Source organism: Phalacrocorax carbo, chromosome 8, assembly GCF_963921805.1.
Source record: "Phalacrocorax carbo chromosome 8, bPhaCar2.1, whole genome shotgun sequence".
In the NCBI taxonomy this organism is placed as follows: Eukaryota; Metazoa; Chordata; class Aves; order Suliformes; family Phalacrocoracidae; genus Phalacrocorax; species Phalacrocorax carbo.
Window position 1 is genome coordinate 17,676,489 of NC_087520.1, and position 26,674 is coordinate 17,703,162.

General features: G+C 38.8%; 1 protein-coding gene across 2 annotated transcripts in view; it reads right to left on the bottom strand.

The window, feature by feature from the left end:
• Nucleotides 1–2,132: 2,132 nt before the first annotated feature.
• TENM2 (teneurin transmembrane protein 2) overlaps nucleotides 2,133–26,674 on the bottom strand; it is a 699,068-nt gene continuing 674,526 nt past the window's right edge. For both annotated transcript variants that reach the window (XM_064458951.1, XM_064458950.1), the window contains 8 exons: nucleotides 26,310–26,464; nucleotides 24,941–25,815; nucleotides 18,041–18,216; nucleotides 16,228–16,463; nucleotides 11,340–11,636; nucleotides 8,823–10,437; nucleotides 5,261–5,391; nucleotides 2,133–4,025 (listed from right to left, as the gene is read on the bottom strand). In XM_064458951.1, the coding sequence (XP_064315021.1) occupies nucleotides 3,264–4,025; nucleotides 5,261–5,391; nucleotides 8,823–10,437; nucleotides 11,340–11,636; nucleotides 16,228–16,463; nucleotides 18,041–18,216; nucleotides 24,941–25,815; nucleotides 26,310–26,464 (4,247 nt within the window). In that variant the 3' untranslated portion in view covers nucleotides 2,133–3,263. The remainder of the gene's footprint in view (nucleotides 4,026–5,260; nucleotides 5,392–8,822; nucleotides 10,438–11,339; nucleotides 11,637–16,227; nucleotides 16,464–18,040; nucleotides 18,217–24,940; nucleotides 25,816–26,309; nucleotides 26,465–26,674) is intronic.

Below are 26,674 nucleotides of genomic sequence, written 5' to 3' on the forward strand. Positions count from 1 at the left end.
AGCCACAGTGTCACTGTTAGAGCCACCAGTTAACTACTCTGCCATAAGAAAGATCCCAGGTCATGTCTCCTCAGTGTTGCTTTAAGTTAATCACCTATTCCATATGGAAAAGTGTAGCAAGGAGGAGAGAGGAAAAGCAAGAGCTGTGAGAGGAACAGGAGAAACCAATTTGAGGGGAGTGAGGAAAGGGAGGGTTGTAGAAAGGAAAAGGGAGAAAAAGATACATCAAGAAACAGGGAAAACAGGCCCACAGGAGAGGAGGCAATAAGTGGTTGGCCATGGCCACATCAGCCCAGTTATCTCCCCCATTCCTTAAAGTGAAAAGCTCTTTAGTATGGCCTCTAAGCGTCAGCTATTTTTCAAGACATGAAAGCATCTCTTTGTCATAATTACAAAATACAGTAATTCTTCTAATCTCTTTGATGCACCATGCAAGGGTTTTCTAAGTAACTGGACAGACTACAGTTTATTTGCCAAAAGGACAGGCTGGGAGAGTTTGTCCACGTAGATATGCTGTTCAATGTTGCAGGGGCTCTGGATGGAAACACAAAGAAAATGTAGTGGCTGAGCCAAGAGGTGAGGTTGGGAATGACCTTGGTCAGGTCCAGCACAATAGTTAGCTCGATCTAAGAGCCTAAGTGCATGGCTACGGCTTGCCACAAGACCTGTCCTAAGTTGCACACGGGCTTTGGAAACCATAGATAGCCCTGGATACATCGTCTCTGGTGAATGCTTAGCTAGCATGACTGGACCACGTTCAAAAGTTGTATTTAAGAACATCCTGATAATGTATACGTTATTTGCAAAGGAGCTGGGTAGAGAGTGCATCCCCTGCAAATCTGTTACATCTCTTCCCATAGTAATTAATATTAAAAAGGGTACTTCACTTTTAGTTTAACCATGTTTCCTTTTGAAGTAACAGAATCCCTAATTCTGAAGAGCTTCAGCTTTAGGAGAATGGTAACAGAATAAAGGACATCAGGGCCTGTGCAACAGGTTCTCATTTCAAGCCTCTCAACTGCAAGAAAAATTCCATTCCAAAAAATGACCTAAGGAGCTTACCAGTACAGGGCAAGGGTAATCCACAAAAACCGTGATAATGGAAAGTGTCTCCACCTTGTGATTTCATGTTTTATGCCTCCATTCAAAAAAGTAACAATGCTTCTTAAAGAGGTTTCACCTGTAATGAACGGTCTGATAACATAACAGCACTTCAAAGCCATCAGCAGAGAAAAACATCTGCGGTGACAGACATACAGGACTTCATCTGAAAATGGACCCAGACGCATCCTTCAGAGAATGAGTAACAGTGCTTGGGGTTCCAGCGCATGTGCTGCTTAGGGCAAACACGTAGGTGTAACGCTCCAGTCAGAATGGGATGGCTTTTGTTTGCACAGCAAAAATCAGATGCACTTTTGGAGTGCTGTCGGTGTTACACAACACAGCCACTGAACTGTTCTGCTTTAAAAATGCCCTGGAGTGAATTAATGCCCATAATCAACGTGAGCATCTCTGTCGATATCATGAATCACTAAAAACCTCATTTACAACCCCAAAAGCAAAACTGTTCTCAAAATTAAGTAGAGCTCCCTAGTTACATACTTAAATGAGATAAAAGCAGCAGGGCTCTTGTTGATGGATGAGTCCCTTTTAACATCCTCAGGAGTGACTGCTTAGGAGAGGGTCTTTGATCTTACCTCCAATTTTTAAATGTGGTAGAAATAAGCAATCTCCTAAAGAAGACAGATTTCATGGAGACATCCTCGCTCACAGCACGGCCTTCCATGTTCCATTTAATATTATGTTACTGCATTTTCAAACCGTTTGGATGTTGCCTTAGTGCAATTAAACCAATTCCAGGATTGAAACATGGCAGTTTGAGGGTTGCGAGTCATGAGGTGTGAGGAGGGAATTTCTATAGCATTTATCAGTTTTCCACTGTCTCCTAAACAGAGTTTTGGGTGATGTGTATGTAGGAGTTTGCTTACCCAGAGATCAAAGGACCAGCCCTCTGTAGGATCCACGGTACAACAGCAGGTCATTTTGCCACATAAGGTGCTGTGTGTGTTAGGTAACAGTGAGACACTAATATTTTTTAATTTTCAAAAGATTTCACAATGGAAGACAAGTAGTTCACAGGAGTTTTAGAGACTTTATTTATGTATAAACAATTTAAACACTTTGCCATAAATTATCTTTGCCTGTCTCTAGTCTTTGCTTAGCAGCAAATTAAAATTAATATAAAAACTCAATGAACAATTCATACATGTATATTACAAAAAAGTTCTTGTACCAAAGTTCTTATTAGACATTTTCTTTTTTTTTCTTTTTTTTTTTTTATGGTGACTGTAATGTGATTGTCTCAGTTTCTCGACCAAACAAACACACTAATAATTTTTAAATCTGAAACAGTGATTGTGCCTTCTGGCTGATGTATGTACAGGGTGATCTGACGTGGTGCCCATTTGCAATAGTGTAACACAATGCCCACAGCTCTACTGGAACTGATACCAACAAACTACTGAATCTAAACAGACTACACCCTGTAACTGTGTTATACTGTCCACAATGGAAATCTTCAAAGACAAACAGAGTATGAAATTTATTTGTAGTGATTTATAGCCACCATTTTGAATGTAACTTTACACTCTGCCCTCTTTGAATAAGTTAAGCTTCAGGCCAGACAAGTGGAGGGTCAGAGTGCAAGTGTGGTTTTGTTACTTTTAAATATATTTTTCTTTACTATTTCCAGTGCGCTCTCACTTGCATTCTCATTGTCCTCCAGTTGCTACACACAAATCACCCCAAAGTCATGTTTTAAATGCACCTGTATTTTGCTTTAAATGAAAACCTCTTGGATATTTATCAAACAAGCAGTCTGAATCATCTGTGTTTCATCAGCTGGTTAGTGAAAGTGGCCCACTTGGATTTCTTAGTTTGCTCACGTGTGAATGGAGTGAGGTAATACAATACGAGGCCTTCTTTTTGTTTTTCGTTAGACCCAGAACAAGTGGGTAATATTTCAGGGGTACTTTTTAATTTTTATGGTTAGAGTTTTCAGTCTGGCTTTAGTCCACTTCAGGATGTAGGTTTTAATCACTTAAGCAGTAGCATTTAACTCAAAAAATATGAGCTTTTTTGCCACTTACTATCCCAAAGTAGCTCAGCCTAGTGCCCCCATTTAGGTCTTCATCTCCTTAGGAGAGGAGATAACAGTTATGACTACTGATTCATCCAGCAAAGGATGACAGCAGGTTAATTTGTTACCTCTTTCCCATTTCATTCTGTCTTAAAAACTGGATGTTGCTGCTACTGTCTGCTAGCTCTGGGTACTGCTCCACAGGCAGGACATAATATCCCTCGTAACCTTGAACCCTTCCCGTGTTCAGAAGCTGCTGCTTCTCTCCGTCTGTCCATACGCGGCTGCCCTCTCGGCCATCCCGTGCCTTCTGCTGCTCTTTGGTCCAGGCTGATCCCAGGGCTCGCTGCCGAGCCTGGTCTAACACTCTCGCCTTTTCCTCGTCCAGGGTGTCAGGGGTCAGTCCGTAGCGGATGTTGATCAGCAGGGTGGAATACTGAAACTCAATATTCGTAAACCTTCGAGTCCTCCCATTGACGAGGAGAGTGGGCTGGGAGACGGTGACATTGACTCCACTCTCCAGGACCTTCCGCCCGCTGGTCATTGCGAGGGTGACAAGGTCGCTGTCAGCTGAGCCTATCTTGACAAAGTAATGGGTATCCTTCCCCTCGATGCTGTAGTGCATTTTTTCCAGGTAGTGAGCACTGTTAAGGACAGAGGCAATCTTTCTGCTGTCATCTGTAGCTATGCTGGAAATGCCAGTGGTTACACGGCCTTCCTTCACAGCAAACATGATTCCTTTCCCAATGATAGGAGTGGTTGTTGCGAACCAGTGACCTGCTTTTTCTCTAATATTGGCATGTAATCTTTTAGATATGACCTGTCCCTCGAGAGCCATGAAAGCTTGGTTGTGTCTTTCCGTCGTCTGCTGAACTCCTGTAATTAGCTGAGAAAAACAAAACAGAACAAAAAAACACCAAAGAAGATATAGATTTGAAAATAATAATTTCAGAGACCAATACTAATCTTTGCTTTTTTAAAGGAAAGCCACGCAGTGAAAAATTCTACGCTATGGGAAGACCACCCTCAGTTACCCATCCCTATACGTATCTCAAATATGTACATATTCAGAATCAGGTGAATACTCATTTGGCAAATTATTTTGCTATCAGTAATACCAAATAAAATACTTCTCATTAATCACCCTTTGTAGTATACATGTACCACAAATCTCAGTTTTGGTGAATTATATGATGTCTGTTACAAGAATAAGTAAGCCTCATGTCTAGCACAATTTTAATCAGAGCTTAAACCAAACAGAATCAATTTATAAAAAGACAGCACTTAACGTCTGGACACTTCTGCCCAGAGCTTTCAACCAGTATATATGACTAAAACACGTGTGAATTTAAGCCTTTTTGAAAATAGATGAGATTTGGGATCCAAAATACTAAAGCAATTCCTGAAGGGGGATTGAGATTCTCAACTGACTTAGAAGCCTGTGAAAGCGGTATGTTCAGGTTTATATGACCATTTCAGTTGTGCTGCCACAAATGTGAAGTAAGCCTAGCATAGACTTAGTTTGAAATTGGCCTACCACTCCTTTTAAGTTTAATAAATGGGTTAGAATTTATTATAAACGTTGAAAGCATATACCATTTTCCACCTTAACCTGACGACTAAGTATGAACGTTGTAACTGAAGTTAACTGTAGTCAATTAGAGTAGCAAATCAAAGCCTCTATGAAAAGTGTCAGACAAAAAATAATGAGAAATCCTATTACAGGGTGAGAAGTAGAACCATTTCTTAGCAGTACAGCAAGTACCAACCTAAGTTTATTGTACCACATATGTTGTTAGGATGATTTTACCAAAGGTACAACAGATGATAAATTTCCCTGACAAAGTCTTCCTTTGTCATTGCTAATCAAGTTAATCGAGTTACAACTTGTTAATCAAGAAAGTACTCAATAAAAGACAAACTAATGACACTGTAATTATGGTAACAATGAAGGCTGGCAAGAAAGGCATATGTTCATTAGTATAAAATCTAGCTATACCCACTTCATTTTACACTGAAATAAATACTTGGCCTTCTGCTGTAACTACAGAAGAGCCCAACAGTTCTGTCCATAGAGTGAGGCAAATTTATCAAGAAAAATAACTTCATATTTCCACCTACCTGTCCATTTTCACATGCTTGACTCTCAGACAACTCATACGGCGGTGACACAAAGTACATTTTTGCTCTGGGGAAACCAGGAATAATGTTGCTAAGCTGAAATCCAAACATTACCAACCAGCTTTTGACATCTAAAATCAAAAGTAGGAAGGAAAGTGAGAAATAAATGTGTGTAATAAATACAAGAAAAAAAATTAGGAAATCCATCCTTGACCTCCTTAATTTCAAGTAGCAGTGGAACTCAGAATTTATATTACAGCCTGGCACTTTACAGAAGTGTAATAATCCACCATAAACAGGCATGGGAAATATTGCTTTAAATTTGCCCTAAGCAGTTCATCAGGGGTATACTACCTCTTTAATCCTTTTTTCATTACAGCACATGGACTATACAAACATTTTACTGTATGCAGTACTTGTTCCATCTCTGACACCTTCTGATGTGGCTACTGTAACATATAAACTGTATTGTAAAATGATATTTTGCTAGGTTAGTACCCCTAGAAACATCTGCAAAGTCCTTCGGGAAAATACACAGCTTCTCTTCTGTGTCCTACTTCTATTAGCTGTCATCAGGTCTCAGGAGGCTCCATTAAATGCAGTGAGAAGCCAGACTTGTAATTCAGATATCTAAATTTAGGTACCATGAATAACCTTCCCATCCTTCCAGGCTCAGTACGGAAAAGCAGGAGCCGCATGGGATGGTTACAGCTTAGCTCTAGGGTGAGCTTCGGGAAGTTCCAGCTCTGGGTTCGACCAGTAAAACTCTGTCTTCATATCTAGTTGTAAAAGCTCAGGAACTAAATTAATAACAGTAATTCTCACTCAGCAGGTATGAAGAACTAATGATGTATTTTAGTTATCAAAATGATATTTTTAATCAAAAAAATGCCCATGACCCCCTTTCACATTTCTGTTTGCTGCTTCTCTTTTCTGTCTGTGTTGGAGATAAGAAGCAGTGTGGGACCATGGGCACTTCTTTGATTTCGACCTATGTTCATGACCATTTTTATTTAAAAACCTCTCCTGCCTTTTCCAGTGGCCTTCTCTCCTCACTGGCCTACAATGGCTCCTGGTGCTGCTATGGCCACCTCTTCGTGTGAGCCAAACACCATCTTTGAAAAGAGGCATGACTGTGGCAAGGCCTTCTCTATGCAAGGGTCTCTGGCTGAATTTAGACTGCTCCAAGCACGGTGTCTGCAGCAGGTGGGTGCACAGCGGGCTGTGCTTGCTGCCCACAGGCATGCAGAGTGCCTGCAGAGCACCCACCTGTACATACGGACCTCTGGGACATGCTCAGTCACAACATGCACCTGCTTGCTGTTGCAATGCCTGTTCTCCCAAAATTTTTAGCAGAGGTAATGTTACATCATAAAAAGCGTAATCATTCTTAGCTGTGGACATTTGACAGCAAAAGTCGTCTTTTCTCAGCCATTCTGACACTAAAATAAGTAGTAAAATACTCTGCTTCTACAAAGATATTTGTATTATTTCCCACCACACAGTGCCTACCATATTTTTCCCCTAGCTTTGGACAGCACAGGGTTATTGCTCCTTTTTAAGGTTTCAATTTTTTTTTATGGCATAATGGTATCTCCTAAACAATTCACTTCAGCTGCCCTAATTCTGCAAAAAAGAGGAAGACCTATATACAAAGTAGTTACTGTTTTGCTTAGCTAATGTGCTTTGCACTTGCTATAGGAATTCCTTTTCAGCGAAATCTGTGAATAAATCAGTGTCGGGGTTAACAGTAAGAATGGATTGGAGGTTTTTTTGTTTGTTTTCTGTTTTTTTTTTAAATGATGACAGCCAAGGTGCCACCATAATCACTTCTTGTGCAAAATAATCTGTCTAGTCCACACAGCAACAAATATATTAATGACCAATGAAGTATTTTTACAGACTAAAAGGTGCATGTTACACTAAAATGCAATATATCTTCCTAGATTTCATCCAGTGGATGGAAAAGTAAATGAATGCAATTTCAGAACATAGCAAAATCTCATAAGATGACACCTAAAATCTAAGTCGAACAGTGGTGGATGAAAATAAGACTTTTGTTATATTTAGGACAAGAAGATTTGGTCCCAAGGTAATTTAGGTCACCAATATTTTCACGCTATCAGATACAGATCGCACTATCTTCAAATTGCAAAGCAGCTACAGTAGAACCTATGGTGTGTTACACATAGGATTAGGTCCAAACATACTAATGAAACTTGCTATGATTTTCTCTGAAGTAAATGCACATTTTTCTTGATATTCAAATTACTGCTCAAATTAAGATAGCTCATTTTTAAAAATGATACCACTGCTCTAATTATTGTATACTGCTTATTCAATTCTGAAAAAAGCTTTTCCTGAAGACATATTAATTACCTTTCCTTTTAGAAATTGCCAGCAGCTAGTTCAAGTACTGTGTGATCTTACTAAGTGAAAAATTATTACTATTTAAGACGAGGTTACAAGTTTTACCCAATTCTAAGATACAGGATCAAAACTACTTTATTGTTTTTCTTTCTCAGCTCTACAAAAATGATCTGAGGGCTGGAGCACCTCTCCCATGAGGACAGGCTGAGAGAGTTGGGGTTGTTCGGCCTGGAGAAAAAAAGGCTGAGGGGAGACCTTATTGCAGCCTTTTAGTACTTAAATGGGGACTAGAGGAAGGATGGGGGCAATCTCTTTAGCAAGGCCTGTTGTGACAGGACAAGGGGTGATGGTTTTAAACTAAAGGAGGGTAGATTTAGACTGGATACAAGGAAAAAATTTTTTACAATGAGTTGGGTGAAACACAGGCACAGGTTGCCCAGAGAGGTGGTAGATGCCCCATCCCTAGAAACATTCCAGGTCAGGTTGGACGGGGCTCTGAGCGACCTGGTCTAGTTGAAGATGTCCCTGCTCACTGCAGCGGGGTTGGGCTAGATGACCTCTAAAGGTCTCTTCCAACCTAAACCATTCTATGATTCTATATTCCATAAAATTTCTTAGCCTTTTGGGAGCAAATAATTTTTTTAATAAATCAAGATTTTTGTTTTAAAGACTAAGGACTGTTTGCATATTAAAAGTTAAATGGGAGAAGGTTTAATTAATTGTATTCTTGGTGCTAATTCATAACGTGCCCATGGGCTCAGTCAGCAGTTAATTTTGAAAGCAGCCCTGAAGAGAAGACATGCTGAGCAGTTCTGGTTCCTGATTCTGCAACTAACCTGCCAGTGATTCTTGTAGGTGACTTCACTTTTCTTTATATAAAATTAGAATGAATACATCTTCATACAGTAGTAGTTCAATAGGAAGAGTGCTATGGCTGTGCTGAAATTGAATATTTAGGCAAATTTTATTCCCCCCCATAAGTCATTGTGGCTTCTCATGTAGTGCTCTTCATTCAGGAAAGAGCAGTATCAAAGAATCAGGACTAGCCAGCCCTATTCATAGCACAAAAAGGAAAATGGCCCAACCTTGATGGGAAGATTCAGTGAATGGCTAGTAATGAGAAGTCTGATTTCCTTCCCAAATCAACTTCCAAACTGTAATGTTATTTATAAGGAATGTAATGAAGTCTCACCTGTTACATAATTCTTTAGATCCAGTTCATTGCTGAGAGGGTTGTTACTCTTGAACATGTACAGATTGAAAGGAGCAGGTTCTTTACCAATGGTTTTCCACATGGTATAATCAGGAGATGTCCAGCGCCCAGCCAGGACATCATAGTCTCTTTGGGTAAAATGGACGAGTTTGGTTAAAGGATCATACAGCCCTCCATGGAATCCAATAACCAGCTGGAAATCAGGGTTAGAGTCATAATAAATTTCCCCATATGCTGTGTACTGAAGCTGTTTGATCATGAGGCCATTGATGCTGAACACGGCTAATGGAGTGCCTGTGTTATCAGAGGCGACGTAATATTCTTCTCCGCTGCTACTCTCCATTGCAAAGAGGTGGCCTTGCAGATCGTAGTACAAAGAGGTAATTTCTGAATTGGAATGATTGTAGACATGAGTAACCCTTGTTGGATTGTGAAGATCAGCATAAAAGTACTGTAAATGATGCCCCAGGTTAGTCTTACAGGAAGCCCTTCGGCCGAGTCCATCGTAACGGTACTGAACACTCCACCCATTTGCTTTGTTGTAGGCTCTTGTTAAGAGTCCTTTGGAGTTGTACTCAAATACATCTGAGCCTCGCTGACACAGGAATCCATCCTCATCTATTTTGTATGGTATGTCACCTAAGCGCGTAATCCTGTCTCTTAGGTCATAGCGCAGAGGCATCAACCGGACACTGTTTCCAGGATTCAAGAGATGAAGGTTACCATTCAGATCGTAACTGTAACGCCAGGTTGGCCTATCATTTACTGCTACGCTTTGCAGTTGCCCGTCTCCATCATAATCATAGGTATACTTGGTTGTGTTGGCATATGGACCAAGTTTCAGTTCTCTTTTAGTTACCCTTCCCATGCTGTCATATTGTACAGTCATCCAGTACATCAGGGATCTGAACATTTCATATTGAACTTCTTTAATGCGTCCGTGAGTATCAAAGTGCTTACTCAGTGTCATAACTGCTGTAGTAATAATTTGATTTATATCATAATAAATAACTCCAAATTTGCCAAAATGCTCTACTTTGCCAGAGATCTCATCGTAACGGTAAAGATCGACCGGAAGAGGTGTCTCACTTATTATGGGTTTGATGCTTGCGATTCGAAAGCTATTGTCATGATATGTATAATCGAACCTTGCATTGACCATACCTTCTTCAGAGAATCTGTAGATTTGTTTGTCAACGAGAGGACCAATTTTACGATAGCGGATTGTACAAGAAAATCCTCCACTTTGCAAATTTACCATTTTTAGGACACCTGTAGTTTCATCGTATCCAAAAGTAACTGCAGTGCTGTCATAAACAATTTCAGATAATTTGGATAGCTTTCCATACTTGTAGAAGACTTGTCGGCCAGTACCTAAAAATGATGTTTTCAAAATCCTCCCATCATCACTGTAATCAAAAATCACTGATGCATTGCTTTCAGGAGGATTATAAATATTTCTAATGTAGCCAACAGAGGTATGAGTTGACATGCTGTGCCGAGCAACGCTCGGCATGGTAACAGCATGAAGTCGGTCTGAAGAATCATACTCAAAGATGTACTGTCGTTGACTCTGAAGCAATAGTACCATCGACTATAGGGAAAAAAATTAATACACCGTTACTAGCTTTCAGCACGTGACCTCTGAGAGGGCATTAAAGAAATGTTTACTGAAGAGGCACTAATGTTAAATGAATAAAAAGAGAATTAGGTACATTAGTTACGGGCACAAAGCTGCTTAGGAAAATTGTCAGATTGCCAGATGAGAGGATCTGCTACTTGGAAATCAATAGGCTGACACTCCAGAGAAAGTGTAGGTTAGCAACCTCTTCGCTACCCTTGTTTTAGTAGGACTTATTTTCTTCTTTTTTTTCTGAGGGATGCAGAAGAGTTAGATAAATAACTTGAATTAACTTTCTGCTAGCAGTTGCAATTCACAACTATTACCGTGAAACATGTGAGAAACCAAGCAGAGAACATCAGCTCTGGATTGCTTAAAGCAACAGATTGAAAGAAGGGGAAAGGGAAAATAATATGCAATTTTGAAGTATTTAAGAGACTGTTATGATTGAAGTGTCTTAATCAAGCTAAGTAAAAATGCATTACCACATTTTCATTTAATAAATAATGACTAGAGATGAATTACCTGTTTCTACCTGAACCTTTTGTTAGGTTTAGTCATGCATTTTTGGTCCTAATTAAGCACAATTCATTGTGTTAGTTTATGCCATTATATGGCAGTCTAACTGCTTTCAGGAAAATATCAAAAGACACAAGCAATGAAAAGAGTATTTTCCATTAAAAATTAGGCAAATTCAGTTGACTAATTGAAAAATAAGGAATTTTGAGACCAGGTACAAAGGGATTCCTAACAGCTGGAATACATAAAATTTTGGATAATTTGTGTGTGTGTGTTATATACTGAGCCCAAAATGAAGCCAAACAGTACTTTGTCTCTTTGTAGCTAATGTCAGAAGGTAAAACAACATCACCTACTTTTTCTAGATAGGTGTAGCTCCAAACCTTCCCATCTGCAAACACACGTGATATGATCCTGCCTTGCTTATCGATATCTGTTCTTTCACTCATGGCACCGCGCTGAAGCCCAGCCAAGCGCCCGTTGAAGAAGTAAGACACGTTGACAGCAGCCAGGCCGCTGCTAGGTAGCCAAAGGAAAGGCCGTCCTAGCTGATCGTAAATTATCCTCAGTGTAAATTTCCGGTGATCATCATAGATTTTTTCTGTGCGTATGTTCCGGTCGTAATCAATGGACAGTAAATTCCTTCCATGCACCTATTGAATGAAAGAAGGCTGCATTCAGCAAGCAGTGGACACTACGCCTCTGCGGATCTTCAGCGTGAAAATAGCATGCACAATGGAGAACTCCATTTCCCCACATTTTGAAAAGTGTAGGATATCTTCTTATTAACTGGTTTTTGCTTTCTATTTCTTGGTCTATTCCAATATGTAGCTTTGAGTGTTTTACTGGGATACTTCCCATCTCCCTGCAACATGGGAGCTGTAATCTTACAGAAAAAGGCGTCCCTTATTGTCAGAATAGAGAGACGTACTGCACATTCAGGCCTTAAAGTGCAGAGTGTTAGCACTTAGCAGAGAAATGAATTATTTTGCATGGAAGTAATTTTTCTACTGCTGCCATTAGAAATTCTTAGCCTTTTCCCCTACAGTGACTCCAAGAACGAGAAGAAATTATAGTTTTGTGTCTTCATTGAGATTTAGCCACTTAGGTTCTGCAGCTGCAACACCCTGCTTATGAATTCATTCATTTAATAGGGTTTTTTTTGTTTACTTTCCAAATATTCAATAGATCCCCCAACAACCCGGTCACTTGGATGAGTTTCATTTCTTCACATTAAAAATCCTGATCATGCAGGCTGGGAAAGATAGACTTCTAGTTTTGAGAAACAAAAGTGCTAAATAATTAGTTTAAATAGTTTTCTTTTTTAAAAAATTTTTTCAGTTACAATTTTCAAATCAAAGTACAGCATGAAGTGTTTCAGTCCCAGATTTTTTTTTTAAATAAAAGAGCAAAACAGGAAAAAAGGAGCGTAAGAATGTCAAATGGAGAGGCTTCTAGTGAGAGTGCTATAATGAGAGATATATAAATATATTCATTGGAGGCTAAGCCACAAAATTCAGCCTAATGCTGTAATCTGATAAAGCTCCTTAGGTAATTTAATTGTAGATGCATCATTAATAAAGTAGAAGTCTGTAAATTAGATATAATTTGAGAGCAATGACTACTTAAAAGGTATTCATCAGTTTCTGGGAATTTGTTCTTCAGCTTACATTTTACAGTAGCTTTGATTAAGGAACGTTTTCTCTTATCCAAAATTAAACTGCACATCAAACAATATGTAAATTAACCCTGAGCCTTTCTGAAGGACATAAAAGTTATTCTGAGATATTTTCACTGGCAGGGGTAAACCCAATTCCCATCCCAACCAACTCTGTAGGAATTCAGTTATACAGAAAGCAAATTTAAAATTAATACAATTTTGTGTTTGTAAAGAAATAGTTCTTTCAAATTATCACTCATTATCCTAATTTTTTCCATTAATAAAGTTTAGCTCTTTAACAGTTCGCATTTCCTCAGTGGGCAATTACTAGAAAAAGCTATTTTCTGTAGGGCTTCCCAAAGGTTATCCCAGCAACAAGTACTGTGATTCAAAGAAAAGATAGGGTTTTTTTTTCAAAAAAACACCTTGGCAAAATAAATCATATTCTGCGCTCCCATTGTAATTCAAACAAAGCCAGGGAAGCCAAACTTAACATCAGTACTTTCTCAACTGGTTACTCTAGTTTTATAAATGTAGGCTCAATCCTGATGACAGAGACATATCAAAACCCTTTCCTTGGGGAAGCAGAAGAGAGCTTTTGCTGTAACGTTAAAGGGATGGTGTATGACTGAAAGATCCCTATTTCTTAAGGACAGGTGGATTTTCTAAAAAGAAAAAAAAAGTCTTTCAGAAAGATTACAAACTGAATTTTAGCTTTTGGGGTTTTGTTTGTTTGTTTGTTTTTTAATTTCTGAAGCTTCATAAAGCAGTTGGAATTTCTGGGGTTTCTTCCCTCCACTACAGTAACTACAACTGTAATCTGCACATAGGCAAGTCTGGCTCCAGGTATCCTCCCTTTTCTCAAAAATGTTATAAAGGTTATTAGGGGTTTTTGTGCCATAGAAAACTAAAGTTTTAGGTTTTTCTTAATGATTACGCAGACAAGAGCTATGCACACACACAAACATCACTTGGAGAATAAAGAAGCACCTGCTTGGATAATTCAGTAAGCTAATTTTCATTTGTAAAATAAGAAAAACCACAGAGTGTAATTGTAGTGTCATATTAATTATATAGAAACCCAAACAGAATGACTAATTCCCACTCTTCCTGGAAGCACTAACAACACTATTCAAGTACCAGGACTGAAGATTACCTAACAAACAAGCTCTTTCTCTTTTGTTCCACTCCCTACATGCACATCTGGTTTCCCCTTGGCTGCTGCTGACCAAGTGGTAGTGGGGGCGAGCCTTTTGTGCCTTGCGTAAAGGTCTTGCAACAAAAATCACTTTACAGGATGCTGCACTGTAACAAAAACTCTTCAGAAGGGAATCTTATCAAGACTTTATCTGAAGCTACCGCAAGACACAATGTGTGGTGCATAAAATTGTAGCGGACAGTAAGTGGGATAATAAAGGTAGAATGTAGGTCTTCTTTTCTCAGCTTAATGACATCTGCCCAGGCATGTTTGCAGAGGCCGACATGTACAGCTGTGGTGTGTATACAGCACTGATGAGCAGAGCTGGGAGGCACAGGTAGCAGCACTACCTGAAGAATCATATAATCATTGAATAGTTTGGGTTGGAAGAGACCTTTAAAGGTCAACTAGTCCAACCCCGCTGCAGTGAGCAGGGACATCTTCAACTAGATCAGGTTGCTCAGAGCCCTGTCCAACCTGACCTGGAATGTTTCTAGGGATGGAGCACCTGCCACCTCTCCAGGCAATCTGTTCCAGTGTTTCACCGCTCTCATTGTAAAAAATTTCTTCTTTATATCTAGTCTAAAACTACCCTCCTTTAGTTTAAAGCCATTACTCTAGTCGTATCACAACAGGCCTTACTAAAGAGTCTCTCCTCATCTTTCTTACAAGCCCCCTTTAAGTACTGAAGAAAAGGGGTATGGGCCCCAGTAAGTACTTTTAAGAGGCAAATCCCATATAATAAAAATCTCTTTCAGTAACACTTGATTCTGAATTGGGGATTCAGGAGATGGCTCCAAACACTCTCTCACCAGTCATCCCAGTGCTGCGTTAGTTCTGCAGCAGTGCCCCCTGGTCTATGCAGCTATGTGCCACAGCTGTCCCAGCTGCTGTAGCCCACCCTGCCGGCCACCTGCTCCCCCCAACATTCCAATGCACATCCTCTATTTCATTCACTAAACAATTTATAAAGATAAATTAGAATAAATGAGATGCAAAGGAATTCTTTGCTTTCTCCCTCATTTTCATATTTCATTTTCAGTCCACTCAACCTGTTATAATCTCATAGTGATTTTCATTTAAAAGAGCTAAATGGATATGTGATTATTGTTACAGGAACTAACACCAAACAATTAAATGTTGAGGTGTTGCTAGATAAAGCAGTGTTTTGATTTGCATAAACATGATGCAAGAAAACACATCTCAGGCAAGGTTTCAGCTCTAAGACGTGTTTAACTTCAGCTAATTACCACAAGTACCTCTATTAAATTTGTAGTATCAAGAGTTAGGATTACAGCAATTGCATTTCAAGGTCCTATTTATTTTTATTTTGAACACCTAGTCAAAATGTAGAGCTGATCTATTTTCTACTTACAATCAACTTCTTCAGGTCAACACATCAAAAATTAATTACACAGCCATGAAATTTGGTCATTAAGGATTAGTTGCTAATTTAATTCAATTTTTTTGTCTAACCTTCCCCCTCTCCCCAATAAGTGCATTTTGAGCATTTGTGAGAATAAGGAAAGACTTGTTAATTCAACACTGTGAATTAGATGTTAAGCAATAGGAAAATACCGAAGTTTAACATCTGAGTCTTATTTTTTTGTAAATTACTGCATAATTGTTTATATATATTGCATTTAATGTATCACCTTGAACAGAGAGAACAGGATCTCATGTCCAATGATGTTGAAAGAATTATTAAAAGAACCAGCATCTTATCAGCACTACATTTGTTTTCTGCCCAGTATCTCAAAGCCCTTCCAAAACTGTATATACTGAAGCAGCCAGTGAAAGTTTTGATACTTAAGCAGTGAAAAACAGGTCAGCTAAGCACAGAATGGGATGAAGCAGATCTTTAATTTGGCAAGGGATGGATTACATGAGCTGAATGTCTTTCTTATCCCATGCTTGCGGCTTTGTAATTATGGCAATTATTTTCCAGTCGCACCATTTGGGAAAGGGAATAAGCACAATATGCCTGTCTCAATGAATCTGTAGGGGGATTTTACAGACGCAGAACATAACTGCTCAGGCTGTAATTGTGCTTGCTCCCCAGGACTAACTGTGGTAAGTCTGCCATTTTTACAAATGGTGAGTGGTCAGATTTTTTTCCCCCACCTTCAGAAGCAGAGTGACTTGCAGCAATATTCTGGGTATTTTTACCAACCTCTTTCGGAATACTTTTAGTAATGAAGCTTCTATAGGTGATTGCAGCAGGTGATCCCATGCAGTTAACTGACCTCTCAAATAAAGAAAGGATTGTCCGGGAGTTCTACATTTTTAACAAGTAAAAATAGGAAAGACATGTCCTTCTAAATGGAAAATTAGTTTTCTGCCCACAGAAGAAAAGATCATTATTGTAATGACAATTTCTACTTACCCTGAGCTTTCTTCCAAACACAGTCACTTTGCCTTTAATCTGTTCCTTCCTCAGACGCCATTCAATTGAGTTTAAACCATTTTCCATTGGTAGAGAAATATTACATCGTCCTATGGTGGGAGTCACAGTCCCAGCCAGGACATGAGGTTCGCTGTGAAAGCTAATGCTCATGCCATTGGCATACATCACTCTCAAGGTACCATTATTACAGAGCTGGTAGCTGTTCCTCACTTGATCTACAGCAATAATGAAAAGAAAATAATTTAGCTACTCCAGTCATAAAGAAAACATATAGCTTAATTTGATTGGCTTTTTATTGCACTCCTGTTGATGTTAAATGAAGTCAGCCTGCAATTACCATTTGCGTGGTACTATGGTGGAAATCACAGATGTTACCGATTCATGTGAAGAACAGTAGTGTAGCAGTGAGCCTGCAGAGAGATACTTTGTTTATTTCATTATGTTTTCCCTTTAGTCTTAATTGTGAATCAAAATGCACAGTGATATGTGTTCGACCACGTAATTTATTTCTAATATTAAAAAAAACTCCTGAAAAACTGAACTGCTGGATAAACAACAAACGATTAAACTCTAGGACAGAAAGAAAAAAAAAAACAAACCAATGACTGCTGGACTTTTTATGAGTGGGAAGAAGAAAGCGCCTCTTCTTTTTCTTTCCCTCTGTTTAAAAACTGTCTCCAAGCAGAGGCTTTGAACAGAATTACAGTTTGGCTTTAAACCCTCAAGGTGTGAGGCTCCAGCAATGCAAGCTGGCAGCCACAGTGCTTTACTTGCCTGCCTTCCTGCCACCCCACCACATGTGCACTAGCCTGATGTGTGCACCTGGCCTTTTGGCTGTCAGAGAAAAGTTATTAAAATAATCCTGTACTTTCATGGCTGTGCAGTTCTCCAGCTGTTTGACACAGCCAGGTCCATTCTCAGCCAGAATGGAGTGCAACAGTGTGCAGCTGTCACCAACGCATCAATATTTGTCTGACAGAAGGACAGCATCTACATAATTAATCATCTGGTGTAAGAGAAATGAAGCCATTGTAACCAGATCTGTCACAGTATAATAGTCTATAAATTTATGCCAGGAGGAGACTATTGTTTGCGGATGATATTCTTATTCCAGTGATATTATATCTTAATTAAAAAAACTCCATCACTCACCAAACTCCTTTCAGTCTATCTTTGATAACTGACTATTTTTGCTTTACCAGATACAATGTCTGGAAAGCTCTATGCAAACATTTAACCACTTTGTTGCTTATCTCTCCTGCCATGCTTGGGCTGTAACATTGTTCTCTGATGTGCTAGCTGTGGCACAGGACCATCCATTGCCCTCGATTGTGCTACATTTTGTTTAATAGTAGTGTATAAATTTGGAAAATTTCATTTCTAATAGTAAGAGGCTACCTGAGCGTCTCTCTCCAAAAGGTTCTCTACCCAGGCAGCCAACATTCAGCAATCAGGCTGCATCTCTGTGGCACTGAAGTCAGAACCAATTTTGCACCGAGCTACAGAGAAATATGCGAATGGGTAAAGTGAGCCTGACCCAAGAGGCAACGGCAGGACTAACTTACGCCAGCAGCTAATGACCATACGTATTTGACACAAACATGACTGACTGTAAAATGTGTCTTACCTGTCCTGAAGACCTGTCATTTTAGGAACTTTATAGGAGTTTTTCTTGCAAATCTTATACGTTTTCCCCTGCTCGTGAGTGTACTAATGACATTAATCTTTTGTGAATTGCTTTCTCAAGTTGTGTGTGTGGTTAGGAGATGTGCTGAGAAGTGTGCTTTGGTACCTTGAACAACTGTATAGGAAGCCTCCACAGAGGAAAGATTTGTGATGACCGTGACATCGTCATCCCGATTAGAATTCTCAATGTCGATGGTAATAGACTTTTCCATTTCTCGATGAAGGCTAGTTACCACTCCAGTGGGACGTGTTACATTGGTCAGACGCCCTTCATGATCATAGCTAATAGAAAAGTTAGTGAGAGCAAAAAAGCATGAGGATATATGTTCATTTCAATACCCAATGTATTAATAATTCACCACATTTGTGCAAAAACCCCAGAATGAAACAGATTTTCAAGAACATCCTGGCCATACCTATTTCTCTGTTCTTGAAAGATTCTATAATGATGAAATAATAATTTTTAGAGATGCTGTTCTCAACTACATGAGTGTAAATCCAGGCTAGCATCTTTTTAAGTATTTAAGTAATTAATTAAAATGTTACGGATATACAGAGTGATATTTGGCTCAAACAATTATAATTAGTAAATTAATCTGTATTTTAATAGTTGCATTTCACTCTAAGGAAGTGGACTTATGATGCATACTACAATATACACTTGCATATGCTGCACATTTGCAATTGAATACTTAGTGCAGGCAGTACTAAGTATGGTCTTAAGTGACATATCAAGGAATAAACTTGCCGTAAGAGAAGACATCAGCTTGAGAACATAATAATTTCATTTAGATCCTATCTGTGGTATTGTACTGCATTTTGGCTTATAAAGATGAAGGAAGAAAAGTTAAAGCACAGAATAGTTTGGAGTAGCACAAAGTGCAGCAATCAGCACTCAGAATATACCTCAGAAGATGAATTAAGTGCTCCCGAGGCATAAAGATAAAAAAAAAAAAAAAAAAAGAAAAAGGGCTCTCCATGAGTTTACTGAGTTAAATTTATTTAGAGGTATAAAGACTGAGGAGGGGGGAAAGAAGGAATGCTGCCTGAAATCAAATCATACTGTTTCTCCCTTTCCTTTATTATGCTATATTTGTGTGCATACATATGCTAAAGAAGCAATCCCTTGGATCTTAAGGGCAAGAAATGGGGACCTGAAACAAAATCAGTATTCCAGTCTGACAGTCTGCTTGCTGCAATTCTCTACTTGCGCAAAAGTCTCTCACCCAGCCGCTACCAAAGCGCACATGCTTCTAAACAGCAGAAAGGCAAGAAAAAATGTCCTGTGTAGATAAAGGGAAAAGTTTAGGTAGAGATTGAAACCAACTGGTCATCCTTCGAATGTAGAAATCCAGGGAGCAGGAAGCCTGGAAGAGAACTGGTAAATCCATTGCACTGCCTGAGAGTAACAGAAGAGAAGAGGAGCACATTTAGTATCATGGAGCTAGCTGAGTTCTTTGAACGTCGTGGTTAGCTGTAAAGATGAAAAAAAATCAGTGCTTTCAACATGACTTTTTACAGTTAAATCATTTAGACACCTCAAAGTGGGCGACCTGAACTGTATAGCATATCTCCAAAATTAATACACAGATTGGCTCCTCAGTGAATACAACTATAAAATATGCCTTTCAAATCCATTGCAAATGGTTGCACCCATTCAACTGAATATGGGGGGGAAGGAAAAAAAAAATCACCTGTGGAGCGACAAGCCTTAACAGAACCAATGGAAGTATTAGGCAAAGTAAATCAATAAAAGAAAGCATCATGCAACCTAAAAGGGACCAATAATACATTGTGTTCATTTAAGCAGTTCAGGATCAAATAAAGATTAAGCAGCATGATTTCTTTTATTTAAGGTCACAAGTTTCTACCCATTTATTTATTTACTTTTTTTACCATATCCTGAAGATGCTGGATAAAAGAAAATATATTGAGATAATCTATAAAAGGGGGTTTGGTTAAGTCTATATAAAGGTCTTCACAAAAAAATATTGAAAAGTACTCATAAAGTATGGACGAGGGAAGAACTTTATCCAGTCAAACATCCATCTAGCAGAGAAAAACAAAAAGTATTAAAAACAGTTTCAAAAATCTCAAAGGTTAATAATGAAATATGCTACGTTAGTACGTTCAGTGATTAGCAGAGTGATGAAGAGGATACAGAGGTGTCAAATATTACAGAAGATACAATGTTATTTAGGACAAACTAGAAAAGTCTATGAGTGGCTTCAGCGTGACTATGCAGAGCTTGGTGAACATCCAGAAAAATGGTCAGCAAAATTCCCCACCAGCAAATATATTTTAGGCAATGCAAATGAGACATTAATTTAAAGTCTTCATTCACATTGCTGGGTTTTTAATTAAGCCAGGAAAAATTCCTGGGGATTGCTGTGGGCTACTCACTGAAAATCTCCATTCAAAGTGCACGGCAGTCTCAAAGTAAATATGGATGAGGATATACAGAGACTGAAACAGAAAAATGAAAATATTCTAATGCTGTTTCTAGAAATCAGTGTTTTGCCCCCTGCTACGGGGCACGTTTCCAAGTGCTGGTCACAATTTTTGAAATCAGCAACGGCAGAGATTATAAGGGTTTATATGCAAGAGATGGACACACTTAAAGTCACACGTACAGAATCACTCTCTCTGAAGGTCTGCAGACCATTTGTTTTACTAGCTAGATGTATAAAAGAATTCACTGCCTAAATTATATATATACACTGTAACACCAATGTATAAAGCAGGCATTTCTACTTTGTCCATTGCATCAATAAAATTCTATTAAAAAAAATATCTTAAAGGTAAAAAAAAATAAAATTAATAAACCAGAAACCTTTTATGTATTACAAAATTTAGAAGTGACGTATTATTGAGGGTGTTTTAAAAAAATTATGTATTATGTGAGAGCAAGTGCTTAGTAGAATACAACACCCAGACATTTATCTAAATATTAAGAATAAAGCTATATAGGAATAAAATGGTTACATGCCTGCCTTCTTCATGACATGAACCCGGGTCTAATGAAGTAAAAAAAAAGAAAATTTTGCAATATACTAATCAGCCTAGGACTTCTTGGTATCTTCTTCAGAAGCAGCCACTACATATCCCAGTCTATGACACACAATCAAGCTAGATGAATCGGATCTGATAAGGCAATCTTTGTTTCTTCAAATGAGGTGGGCTCTGAATACATTGAAATTCCTGAGCTTTTGTTGCTTCACTTAGAGTAAGGTTTCATCCCAACTTTTTCTGCTAATAAAATTACAAGGGGAGACAGCCTTTCTCAATCCAAGTATCTTAAAAAACCAGCATCTCCCTGTGTGCGCTACTAACTCGCTAACATATTGCTAATTGCAACCAAGTCTGCCCGAGCAGGCAAAGGTTTCCAAGACTGTAGTTCCACCCAGACAGCTCTGGGTAACACCAGCCACCGGCGCCCCAAGCAGATACGAAAGCTGTTGGCCAATTCTGCCTGCAGCCTGGAGATGGTGCCTGACAGCCCGGCAGCTCCGAGCTGGCCACCGCCAGCTGGCGTGTGCTGGGCCACCCAGCACAGCTATAGCTCAACCGTGAGACACAGCTGAGCACTTGTTTGGCACCTTCTCAGCTACTACAAATATCTGACCTGTGCACCCTGCAGCGGGCTTATGATAATGCACAGAAGGCTGTTCTGCTGCGTCCAATATACTGGCACCCTTATATCTTATGCAATTTTTATTGCTAGCTTTCTGGTCTTTGAGGTTTGAGGCGTTGTACTGCTCGACAGCTTGTAGGTGGGAGTAGCTAGGATAGTGCCATATACAGTACTGCAGGAAGGAGTAGCAGCAGCTTTTGACTTAACATAGAGCAGGGCAAGGTACAGATCCACATACATCTACATATATCCCCATTTTCTCTCCCTTATGAAAATCAAGCTAATTCAAGAAGGAAAAAACTGCAGCATTCTCTTAGGGTGCTCCCACGACCAAGTGGAATATCACTGAGGACCACTTCAAAGATCTGTGTTTCATGCCCAAAACCAAGCTTAAATTACCCCAGGTGAGCCTCCCGGTAGCTGTTATATTATTTAAGACCCTTGCCTGTACCTATTGCAAACGAACTGTGTGTATATACACAAGCACTCTCTGTATAATATACACATGGAGTGTGTATACACACAAACACACATATAAAAATAGTTTGTGTATGCATTTCTCTGCATATACAAATGCATACCTAGATACACTGCACAAATTTCATTCTGTGAGCATTTTCAGGGTACAGTTTCAGATAAAAGAAAGTAATATACCCAATAAGATAGCATGGCACTTCAATGGCTGGTTGATATAAATGCACTGAAATAAATTTTTCGTCCGAACTTCAGTTTCTGTAGTATTTTACTACTTAAAAGACATTTGTTGTTTTCCAGTTCTGCTGCCATATTAACAGTTTTGGGTATTGATTGTCTCTGTATGAATGCATGAATGTAATGGCACAGAAAACTATTTTGTTGTCCTTATAAACTCTCATTGGTTAAGTGTTTCTTTAATCTTCAGTTGATATTAACTTATTGTTACCAAAATAAATTGCATAATGATGAATACAGAATTTCCCCCTTGGAGCTGCTTTGAAGAACAAATAGAAACCAGAAATCAGTTTTGAGTGACTGTGGACTGTGATTGTTTAGGTTTGTAAATTTGACTTAAATAATTCTCATAATCTTATTAATAAACCCCTCAACTGTGGGTGTACATGAGATGACAAAGGTGTTACTGTAAGTCAGGTGCTTAGGATCAGCCTAACAGAGATGCCTCTGGTTTTTGTCATATTTTGTAATGAGTATCTCCAGTGCATATAGCTAACTTCTAGTCCTCACATAGGGTTTTCCGTGCATGTATAGAGATATGTATCTTCTTTTAACATCTTTGTGAATGGCATTTTGTGGCTTCTTTTCTAACCTAGATTACAGTCACCATGTATAGTTTATTTTATACATACGCTACAAAGTAAATGCATTTTTAATGCAAAAAATGCCTACACTGTCCTCTCATCTATGGGCTCTATGCTTATGAGATTTTATGTACAAACCTGGGAGAAAGTAAGTTATTTCTGCCACCTCATCAAAGTTACTAATCATCTAAGACAGCCCCTCAGGCTGTACTATTTAGACCTAAATATGGTACTTAACTTCCAGTGACCTGGGGCAAGGGTTGCGCATCTTTTCTTATTTGATCGTGGGAAAAAAAAATCTAGTCAACATGTCAGCAATATATACACATTAAAGTATATTTTCGATGCATCTCAGTAAGACATCAAAGCATTTAACTTCTGTATTTACCTAGGAATCGTAGTACAACTTTTCTGATAAATGATGCTAACTTAGTTCTTCAAGTGATTCTCAGCCACTAGTGATACCAGTTTTGTAACTTTCAACTTCCCGATGACTTTTTAAATGTTTCATTGATTTTACTGTAGAGTTTTAAATTACTTTGCTATTTAATTTTCTACAGTTAATTACTGGTGCTTTAAGAAATAACTAGTTTATATTACATCTGATCTGAATCTCAAGATAGCTATTGAGGAAAAAACAACAGAAAAACCCACCTAGAAGGGCATCTACACCTCATCAGCAATAATGTGAGGTTTTGCCACCATCTAGTACAGTGAGCTTTTACATGATCTTGTAATCAGCAGGTAATAGTGTCATACATTCACATAACTGGATTATTTTTGTAACTAATGTGTCTTAAAGATATACCTTTGCAAAATATTATGGAGAAAAAACCTCCACATTTCTACCCACAGTCTAGATGAAAAATCAGTGGTTCAATTTCCAGTGGCACATCAGAAGGGGACCACGAGAGGGCACTGCTTTCCTTTTTACAGAAATGAAACACAATGGACAAAATACTGATGTGCCATGCGGATTCAGATACATTCTGAGCAGATTGAGGGCAGTTTTTTTTACTCCTGCATTAGTTATGTTTTCTCTAAAAAGAAAGAAAGTGGTGGCCAAGATGAACGCATTAGTAAACTAAAATAGGTATGTGTCATTGCTAGTCCTTAACCTTAAAAAGAAGCCTATGATTTAAAATTTAATATAAAGCACTATTCATACCTTCTACACACTCATTTGAGAAATGGTATTTAGTTATCACTAATTAACTATTTCAAACAAAATATATGACATCAGGATTGCCATACTTAAAAGTTACATCTATTTTCAATGTATCATTTAGCTTCTATTTTTAAAATCTTTGATCAATAAATGGCAATAAGACTACTAAGAATAGAATAAGTATTAATAAAAATCTGACTAGCTTTTCTAGTTTTTTAATATACTTTTGAACTTAATCTCTGACAATTTTAATTTAAAGAGGACGTTCTATCTTTTTTAATCTATACGCTCATGAACACCAGTGTGCTTTTGGGTTATCCACAAATTCTGGAAGTTACACCAGGGGTCTGACAGATAGCTGGGGATCTAATTTCCTCACTTGTCTCAAGAATGAACAATCAGTGAAGTTAATCAACATTTTAACAACCATGAGTAATATATGAGTCTGAACAGAAAGATACATAATTGAAGTTCCAAAAGAAACTGCAGCATTAGGATTCCTAGAGAAAGGCAGCTCAGTAGGAGCCGTATATTGCTGGGGGCTGGTCTGGATGTGAGTTATCTGCAGCCTTGCTGACGGCTAAGAGCAGGGGCCCAATCTGGTAAATCAAACACAGGTTTCTGAATGTGGTACACAGTCCTTCATGCTGGAGGTGGGTGAGCTTCCCCACTGGCCTCAAACTGTGGGCAGGAACTTAGGTGGTTTGGTACCTACCCAAAGGACCTGGCAAAACTGATGAAATCAAGAAGCTACTTAATCATTTCCAGTATCATACTAGACTGAGATGTAATGGCCTTATTCAGTATCAGTGAAAAGCCTACAACAAAATTCAGTAGGGTCAGTTTAGGGCCTACTCGCTACCATTTGAAAAATAAATGTACGCTTAATATATCCAAAAACATTCTTACTCATAAAATGTTGTCCATCCTGTTTCATCACTCTTCGTTGCTAAGAGACCACTGTTTCCGTTATATGTCATTAATCCGAGCTCCAGGGTCTGTGTTGAGACTAGCTTGAGTCCACCATTAGTGCCAACAGCCAGCGTGACAATCTGATTATCCGGCATCAGTAAATGGCGGGGCATCCCACTGGCATCCCGACGGACCTTCAAGGAGTTGCCATTGTTGTCCATCACCTCCGTGACATCGTTATCGCTGCTATAGGTGAAATTGTACAAGTACTCCCCGGTAACAAGGCTGAGAGTGTACTGGTGAATCCCATCAGCATTGAAGACATACAGCTCCTGTTCTCCTGGAGATGCAGCTTCATATTGGTTAAAAGAATTAAGAATGGGCCTGTTTTTACTGACAGCCCTAATGCGGATATTTCCAAGATCAGCTATGTAGATGGTACCATCTGGGGCCACAGCTAAGGAAGATGGTGAATTTAAGATGGCATCAGTGGCATACCCATCATCCCCAGAATAGCAATTACAGTTGACATCATTTTTGCAATCACAGTCTGAAGCTGCCCCTGCAAGAAGGCATATTTCTCCATTGGTAGTTACCTGACGTAGCCGATTAATTTTTTTTTCATCTGTCTCACTGATGTAAAGAACTCCTGTGTGTGAGATGGCAATGGCACTGGCTGATTCAAGTGCAGAATGAATAGCCAGTTTGCTAAGAGAGTAGTCTATACCAGGAACCTGGCAGTGCATGGGGCGTCCAGCAATAATGCTAACTTGATGATTTTCTGTGATCCGTAAAATAACATTGTTCTCTAGGACATAAAGTGAGTTGTCCATGGGATTGACAGCGAGATCAGTAGGCCACTCCAGCCGTACCTATGAGTTGCACAAATTATTACTGTAAAACTCATAACTGAAAAGTACACTTCCAGTGTTTAAAATTCCATGTGTAACAACAGCAAATTAGTGAGGGGTTTATCAGCGTAAATCATGAAACCAAGTCATGAACGGCAACTATTTCAAACAATGATTTTGTTTTTTGGAAATATTAAAGCTATGTGCAGTGGTAACTTTGACTAATTGTGTTTCTGTGCAAAGAATGAATGCTACATTGTGGAAGCTCTACAATAATTACAGAAAAACAGGCAATTAAGACAATAACTCCCATTATCTCAACCTTATTTCTCTATAGTTGCATAAATAACCTGTGTTAGCCACAGTAAAAGGATGGTTCACTCATTTCAGTAATGAATCAAATATGCTATCATCTTGTACTGCATAATGCATTTCTTAAGTGGCCAGGCAGTCATCCAAAATAGATGTCCATCTCTTCCAAGGCAGAGAAAAAAATAAATGCAGTAAGAGTCTACCTGGGTGACATCCATGCTGGAATCACAACTGAGAGGCCGAACAGCAGTGAGGTCATTGGAGCCCAGCAGGGTTGATATAATTCCGTTCTGATCCACTTTTCTAATCATAGTGGCATCAACAAAATACATGAGTCCATACTTATCCACTGCAACTCCTGCAAATATAAAAACCAGGCATCAGTGAAGCAGCGAGGTTCCTAGCTTCACAGCAGGCTTCATCTTACTGACAAGTTTAGAAGATGGTGAGGTTTGTTCACTTCCCCCGTTCTTTCCTTCCTTCCAACCTGAGCACAGGTCCTGGAATACTCCAAGTACCTGTAGTTCTGCTGAATAAATGGCATCAAGCAGGTTTATCCTTTGGGGCT